Source organism: Erpetoichthys calabaricus, chromosome 2 (assembly GCF_900747795.2).
Source record: "Erpetoichthys calabaricus chromosome 2, fErpCal1.3, whole genome shotgun sequence".
In the NCBI taxonomy this organism is placed as follows: domain Eukaryota; kingdom Metazoa; phylum Chordata; class Cladistia; order Polypteriformes; family Polypteridae; genus Erpetoichthys; species Erpetoichthys calabaricus.
The window spans coordinates 307,629,167-307,638,116 of NC_041395.2; the positions used below are offsets into that span (position 1 = coordinate 307,629,167).

Below are 8,950 nucleotides of genomic sequence, written 5' to 3' on the forward strand. Positions count from 1 at the left end.
GCCAAGGATAGGTGTGCCAAGCTTGTGGCATCATATTCAAAAAGACTTGAGGCTGTAATTGCTGCCAAAGGTGCATCGACAAAGTATTGAGCAAAGGCTGTGAATACTTATGTACATGGGATTTCTCAGTTTTTTTATTTTTAATAAATTTGCAAAAACCTCAAGTAAACTTTTTTCACGTTGTCATTATGGGGTGTTGTGTGTAGAATTCTGAGGAAAAAAATGAATTTAATCCATTTTGGAATAAGACTGTAACATAACAAAATGTGGAAAAAGTGAAGTGATGCGCTGTGAATACTTTCCGGATGCATTGTATATGATGCTGAAATTATTTTGATGCAAAATCATCTTTTTTTCAATGTTTTCTACACAAATTTCAATTAGAATACAATTTTTACTACTAATGTGAATTCAAGTGTTAACCACAAGTACAGCATTTATAATACACAAATACAACTATGTCTTACTTTCTTGGTGAGTTCGTCGGCAGAGCTCATGAAGCGGTTGCGGTCTTTCTCCAGTTGGTTATTAAGTTTCTTTTGCTTTTGATCCTCATCTTTATACTTTTGTATATCCCGTTCCAAGTTTTTTTGTGTTTCTTCCATCAGCTTCATTTTGTATATTTGCTGGTGCAAGGCGCTGAAGGCTTCCCTCTCAGTCTACTCAAAAGGACGAAACATGAAATGATCAGGGGTGGCCTCTTTCTGCCACAGTAGATTAAATTTCAGTTTCACATTTGTAAATGCAGTTTACTTATTCTTAGGTGTGTTCATAAAGAGTATGTGAGCAATTAGTGTCATTGCCATGTCTGTCTGTCCACCCATCTACCTGTCCAGATGATACAACCTGGCTTCCAGTGGATTGATGTCTTTAAATTCTGGCACACTTATTGTTTAAGTACATGTGATTTTGTTAAGATATAGTACTTTGAATAGAGTATGCTGTTCAAATATTTGAAATTTTAAACAGGGCTGGTAAATTTTTGAAAACTATACTTGAATATAAATATACTTGAAACTATATACAGCAGAAGTGGGAAAAGATGAAGAGGAAAAAGAAGAATAACAACACACATGCCATGGAGGAAGAACAGGCATCCTGGCCAAGATAAAGGATGGCTTCTTACACGTACAGGAGGCCATAATTGATGGACTGGTAGAACAGGCATACAGAGAGCAGTTCATTCCCCCACATGACAGGTGGCAGTATTCCTTAGGGCTGAACCCCATTAAGAAACCCACAGGGTGGCATGGGAGTGAGAGTCCAGAAATGGAGCTTTGTAGCGGTCTTTGGGTACCGCCAGAGGGCACTGCCAGAGGAGGACTACCCTGATTTCCATACAACCCGGAAGTGCTCTGGATGACCTAGGTATGACACAGGAAACTGTTCCCATGTCAGATTTGAAAGAAACCCTGCATCCTCACTTAACTGAGTCAGAGTCGGGAGGCAGCGGTCAAAACTCTACAGGAGGTGTAAGGAGAGGATTTAAATTTGTGTATTGTGACTGGTGAGAACTAATTAACAGATTTAGATCAGGTGTTTTTCTATAATTTGCTTGAACATTTCAGTTAATTTTGCGACTTCTCTCATTGCACTTAGTATTATAGTTCGGTTGTTGCACCGATTTATTTGCACAAATCTGAGAGACAGGCTGTGGGCCGTTAGAGGCGCTACCTCAGGAGTGGGGAGCCGGGCAGGACCCTTCTCACTTACACGCCAGCCTCTGTTCAAGTCGCTCTACCTCTCGCCACATGTTTGTTCAACAGACATTATCATCTAGAAATTGTTAAAGAGTAACGTTTGACGTTTTTCAGAGAGAGATCACATCTACGTGTGTTTTAGACGGTACCTGCACATTGGCAGAAATATCACGGCCACGTGCTCTTCTCCCCACACAGGGGACGCTCTCCCATTAGAGCTGAACATGATTAGATACAGTGCCAAAGTTTGATGTTGGAGCGTAGCTACCTTGCCAACTTTTTACATTTTTGGCAAAGACATCACAGCTATATTCTCATCCTTGATAACAAAACCAAAACTACTGTATATCAAGAGGCTCCTTGGATATGAAAGCTATCAATATAAATTTTTCTCAATACAAATTATTACAGTTTTTTACAATTATTTCAGGGATTTTTAATGTTTGTCCTGTTTCACTACTACGCGGGTACAGCCACAGGGGAGAGCTAGTACAGTATATATGTGTGCGTGTGTGTAGGTCCTGTGAAACCAGGTGAAAATAGTATAATCAAGTAACTATTGCATGAAACAATGCTTTTTTTTTTTTTTTTATTTTAACATAATTTTTTTGGCATTTTTTTTCTTTATACCTTAACAGATTTCTCTTTAGAAACAATTCATTGACACAATTTCCTTCCTTTCCCTGTCAGTCATATCTGGCACGATCTTTAATTCAGCTTTAAAGATCCCTGCAAAGACAATGTTTCCCAGGTTTTTAAAGGCTAACAGATTACTTTGCTCTCTCCACTCCACCAAATGGAACATATTACATTCAGAGGATAATGTGCAGACATGGCATCATCTTGTTGAAAATGCTGTTTACAATCTGGGGATTTGTTTAGTATTTTGGAGCTGTCATTTTTATGATTGTTCTGTGCTTTTACAGACATTCTGCTTCAGTATTTTGTCTGTGTGTCTTGTACAACTTCATACATATTATATATTTTTTAGAAATGTTGCTACTATTGTTGAGATTTTCCTTCAGCATACAATGGCCAGTGAACATAACGTTTATCTCATAGGTTGTATGGCTATAACTCTTAATTTTACTAATGAAATTTAAGAATATTCTGTATTATTTTTAATGTTTGAAAATACAAAGTACACTGTTTTCTCAATTACATAACTTTTTAGCATAAGACAAACATGAAGCCCAAAGTCGACAGATAGTGCAACTCAAGAAAAATGGTATTATAAAATGATAAGATTACATTGCTTAACTTGTCCCTCTCTCGAATGAGATCATCGATTGCTTTCTTATCAGCCATCGTTTGTCTCTTAAAGGACTCCAGTTCTGAAGAAAGAGAAAAAAGTCATATTTTATAATGTTTGCATGAATTGAATTTTATTTATATGTGGATAATAATGCGTTGTGTACTCTCTCATTTTCCAAAGGCCTCTGAGCTCCGAGCTCTATAGAGAGACCAGGTGGTTGTGGAGGTGTGTGAGGAGCTTATATCCCCTCAAAGGTTAGTTCTTGATTTGTGTTCAGTGGTTTAAGATTAGGTTCTGCTTGCCCACCCTGTGACAATTAATACATTTTGGAACTATTCTGCAGTGAAGAGAACATTACATTAAATTTGTTGGTGACAGAATAATACAATGAAGGACAAATATATGCCAGACAATGTAAGACGCTAGAGGTTACTGTTGCCTCTTTCAACCCAACAGACAGACACTGACACAGGGTAAAAGTACCAAGAAGTATTCTTTTTATTCTCTTACTTCTTGTAATAGTGCCCAAAAGCACCTCTGCCACAATACACAAGCAAAACACCATAATCAGCACACAAATTTCTCCTCCACTCCTCCCACCAAGCTCTGTCCTACTCCCTCCCAACTCCGGCTCACTTGGTGAGTCTCCACCAGTCCTTTAAATAGCCTTTGACCCGGAAGTGCTTCTGTCCTTCTGGCCACGTGACTCGTCTGCACTTCCGGGTCAGATGGAGACTTGTGGATTTCTTCAGCCCGGGAGTACTTCCAGGCTATAAAGAAAGTACAGATTCTCGAGCCCCCATGCAGCGTCTCCTGGAGGCACCCATGGCACCCAGCAGGGCTGTGAAGCCGAACTCCAACTCCCATGGTGCCCTGCGGGAATCTGGGCCACTGATATGCTGCAGGGGCATCTCCATTTGGCATTCTGGGGGAAGCAGTGTCCCTCTGTACCTGCTTACCCCCATCTTACTCTTTTCTGAGTGTCCCGGTCGGGTTGAGTAGCCAGCCGTCCGCCACAACATATATTTAGATGCATTTAGAGCAACAATATTTAAGCCCTTCTTCTTTGACTTATCGAATTTATAACCAAAGTTATAAATTAGCAATTGAACCCAAGCCAGCATATGAGACGTAGCATCACAATTGAAAGACAAATAACAAAACTGTGTCAAAGCAATGTTTGAAAGTTTTGAGGAAATACATCTTCGTGCTTATCTAAGAAGAGCATTTGCTTGATAACTACTTTTTATGACTGTTATAAGTAATATAATTTTTGTGAGTAGGGAAAGGAACCATGGGATTCCGGATGCATTTCAGAATCAAGTTTTAAAAAACAGGCACAGGACTGAACGATAAAAGCAAGAAGCACGAGTAACCAAAACCAAAGGGTGAAGCAAAAATCACGATTCAGGAAAACCTAGAGCTAGGACTTGCTTGGACTGAAAGCTAATTGCCAGTAAAGGAGTTTATTATTCACCAGTACTAGAGACCCAGAAAGAAATGTGCAGTAGATGAAGGGTCATTCAGATGAATCATGAAGGTAAGTTGGAGTGTAGCAGGGGCACAACGAAGACAGAACAAAACCTGAGAAACGACTGCCACAACCTGTAGAATTCGAACTTTCAGAATTTCATGTAACTACTAAGAGCAGAAAGAAAATAATTATTAACAAGGCATATTTTAATAATAAAAGGAAGTTCTTGCCTCTCTCCAGCCTATCATTCTGAAGTTTCAGTGTGCCCTTCTCTTGCTCGATCTCTGCTTTCTGCTCTTCTGTCTGATGTAACTTTTTTTCCATATTTTCAAACAACTTCCGAAATTTGTTGACCTCTTGGTCCAAATGTTTTATTTTATCATCTTTAAGCTGTTAAAAAAAAAAAAAAAAACTTACAAAAAGACATAAAGATAACCTTTCTGCAATATGTACATCATTTTCCTTTCAGGAAAAAAAAATAATAACAGATACTTTAGTGGAATCTGAAAAATTCCAAATACGTGACAGATTATAAATGTATCATGTTAGATTTGACGATTTCCTTAAATTCATTTTGAAAACAGTTGTGTATTTAATCTTACCAATTTACAGTTCCATTACTTGTCAACCCCCTATAAAACAGTATAGAGTACTTAGTGTATTTAATACCAGTTTGTGATTAAAAGTGTTGCAGACAAACAACACTGCATTATCTACCCTTAAAAGAGAGCTGCAGTATTTTACAATGTTTGAATGAACTTCTAGATTAGAAAAGTATAAAAGCCATAACAATAACAATAAATAAATATTTGAAAAAAAAAGCAAAAAATTCAAATACAGGTTCTAAAACCAAGATTCACAGCAAATATAAATGACAAGCCAATCAAGTTTACAAGTGATACCAAACTAGAGTGAAAGGCAGATAACGCCATCCATTATTAAATAGATCTGGATAAAATTCAGACAGGTACCAGACATCGATAAAACTCCAGGCAACGTCACACACACACACCCTAATGAGTGTTTCCTATCAACTAAACCTGCACATCTTTAATGTCTGCCATCAGGGCCAGTGTGTTAAATAATGCTGCCTGGGGCCAGGCACACCACTGCTAAAATATATCATTACTAAGCATGAGACAAAACACTAACTACACATCAAATACATATTCATAATAAAATCCTCTTATAATACAGTACATCCTCGGTACAACAGGAAAATAATAATCAGATAATATTACAATTGGAAAGAATGTGTAAAAAAAATGAAAGATATTCACTTAATTTTAATAAAACACCAAAAATAGACACAAAAAACAATGCAAATGTATAATTCCTCACCACTTCTGTTTACGCCAAATGTATATTTTTATTTACTTCGCAAATGTGAAATTAAATGCAAAACAAACCTCGGCTGTTTCACTCATCTCTAAATACCACGGCAGTTTCAAACTCTAAAAGGAGCCAACCATTTCAAACTAAACATGTATGCTGCAAACTTAAGACATTTAACAAACTCTGTACCTGTGACTGACACCTTAACAGCATTCTAGAAATTAACACAATTTTACAAAATGACAATCAATGTAGTATACACACAATACGATTTTTTTTATTACAGTCCACAATTCATCTTTGTCTTGTTGAAAGTTCCTACCAATTCCATTACACCATATAACAAAAACATTCTTGTTTGTGAAAAATCAGGAAAATTAACGCAAATGTCAGTTATGCTGTTTAGATGTTTGGATGCTATCAGTGGTGCAAATTGCATTTCTGTTGCATTTGAAACTGAAATGAAAGCATTTTTTATCATTTTTAATGGCAGTATATAAATTAGACAAAATAATATAATACTTATAGTTCATAGTAAACTTTCATTTTTTGCTTTATTATATCATAATGTTAAAAAAAAAAAATCGTGCTGTATGAAAATGCTGCCCTAACCAAGTTGCTGCCTGTGGTGATCTCCTCACCACTTCACCCAATGTGCTGGTCCTGCTTGGCATCCCATCGGTGTCTTGTCCATTCCTAAATGTGCTGTTCATACAAGTGGTGTTAAGTAATGGGCAGACATACAATAATAAAAATGTATAATATATGACTCTTGACTATAGAAGAGAGTGAGGTGTGTAATAATCCCAACTTGTAATTAAGGTTCTGTGTATACATTTGAGTTACTGAAGTAACAGTGCAAATGAGACCACCTGAGAATTTCACCTTATTTACACCACCCCTCAATAAATGGGAAATGAGACCCCACAGGACGGCTAGTATAACGTACCTTTTGCTGCCGCTGCAGCTCCATCTTTCTGAGCTCCTCCTTGCTCCATTTAGTACGTGCAGATGATGGTTTGACCTCGGGCATCCTGCTGCTCAGAGCCTTACTCTTTCTTCCAGACGTCACACTAGAACTCATTTTGTCACTTTTTTTGAGTGCCTCTGTTTAAAACACCAAAAAAGCAATGTTATTAAGTTGAAACTTGAATTAATGAGGGAAGTCAACTGTGACCAGATGTCTAACTTTCAAAATAAAGAGCCCGAATGTATATAAAATATTTACTAGGAGACTTCTGTGCCCGCCCCATTCATAAGGCTTTATGTGCTGAGAAGGAGGCGAGTTAAGGCACTCACAAGTAGGTGGATGTCCTTGTCAGTGGTTTTAGACTAAAAACAAAGAAAATTAGTTTAACTTTAGTCTTGTTTTGTCATCCGTACCTGCTAACAGTGAAATTCTGAGGTGACGCTAAAGTCAACAGAAATTAAAAGGAAAACAGACACAGTTTTTTGAATGGCTAAACATGAAAAGTGTAAAAAAAAAAAATAAGCCTTACTTGAAACATGTTTTTTGCAAGAGGTAGAATTTTCTAAGAAAGATGACGAACTAATAATGGGCGAAACGACATATAAAGGACATATGCAAAGTATGAAAGCAAAATGAGGAACACGAAAGTTAAACATAGCTGAATATCAAGGAGCAAGTAGAAAAATGGCAGTAATTTATCTCTTAAAACAGGGGTCCTCAATCACAGTCCTGGAGGGCCGCAGTGGCTGCAGGTTTTTGTGCTAACCCAGTTGCTTAATTAGAAAGCAATTCTTGCCAATAATTTAATTACATGGCTTGTCTGTGCTTTGACTCTGCCATGTCAAGTCATTCTCATATCCTAGATTTTATTCCCATTTCTAAGTTTATCATCCAAATGATTTGAAGCCTAAAACAGATGAGTAATTCTCAGTGCTTCACTTTTTTCTCTTCACTTTCCTTCCAAGTATTTAATTAAACCCAATAGTGCATGATAAACACACAGAGGTGTAAATAGTAACAAGCTAAATGGAGAAATGCTGTTCTCTTTTGCTATTTGCATGTTATTGCTAATTAGGAGCAATTAAAAACCAAGAATAGAGATGTTTAATACTAAAATAAGCAATAAAGGGTCAAAATCTTAACAAGCGAGACAACTAAAGTGAATCAGAAGTGTTACTTGAGCAATAAGTGCTTCTTATTAAGCAACTGGGTTGGAGCAAAAACCTGCAGCCACTGCAGCCCTCCAGGACTGTGATTGAGGACCTCTGTCTTAAAACAACAAAATCTGTTACAAAGATGAAAAATTAATCTAAGAGTTGGAGAAAGGGGCAAAATGTAACTTTTCTATTGAAGTTTATGGGCAAAGTTTGGATACAATATATTATTAGTTTGACATTCTTGACTTCTATAAAGCAATGTTTTGTATTGGTAGAATGCACAACTAGAATAATAGTAACAAGAAACGGGCCATTCAAGTCAACAAAGCATGCCAATCTTATTAAACTTTTCCAAACTGGCATTAAGATGACTTTTGAAAGTACCTAAAGTACCACTCTCTACCACAAGACTTGGTAATTTAGAACAGAACAGAATAATAACATTTTTAGTTAGGCAAAACAAACATAATAAAAAATATCCACGTATCTTGTCCTTCTAGTAAATTCAATATTAAACAACAGGCCTTTTGGAGGTCCAAAAATCTGATTTACTGTATGTCTTGTAGGAAGTGTCCAACCATCTGCGTAGGTTAAACAGGGAGATGGCAAGCAGATTGTTTCAGTGAGCGCCTTTGAGACGTTCAAATCAATGACCTTACAAAGCCTGTTGTAGAACACGTCGCTTTCTTTGAGTATAGCCAGACTGGTATCTCTGTTTGTGTTCTTTCACAAAGACACTTTTCAAAGATAAACAGAAGAAGCGAAGCTCATTCTCAGCCATGGATCACATATTTCTCCAGGTCTTAATGACCGACTAACTTTTTCATCTCTCCCTTCATTTTCTCCAGTGTGAGTTTTTCTCACCTACTCTCACCTTTTCTCCTTTTATCTGCCCTGGTTTTGTTACCTCCTTCTCTTCACATCCTTTATATCTTACTCGATTTTCACTTTTCAGTTGCACATGTGATGAAGGCTATATAGCTTTCACATTCTTTCTTTTTCAATGTGGAAATAACTTTTAAACCTTTTGTTTTCTAAAAAAAACTGTAGACCCATGTC

General features: G+C 37.0%; 1 protein-coding gene across 1 annotated transcript in view; it reads right to left on the reverse strand.

Moving 5' to 3' along the window:
• Positions 1–6,762, reverse strand: part of LOC114645624 (cilia- and flagella-associated protein 58-like) — a 69,432-nt gene extending 62,670 nt beyond the window's left edge. Inside the window, exons 1-4 of the mRNA XM_051922613.1 lie at positions 6,714–6,762; positions 4,660–4,812; positions 2,952–3,034; positions 468–659 (exon numbers count right to left, since the gene is read on the reverse strand). Of these exons, the coding sequence (XP_051778573.1) occupies positions 468–659; positions 2,952–3,034; positions 4,660–4,812; positions 6,714–6,762 (477 nt within the window). The remainder of the gene's footprint in view (positions 1–467; positions 660–2,951; positions 3,035–4,659; positions 4,813–6,713) is intronic.
• Positions 6,763–8,950: the final 2,188 nt, after the last annotated feature.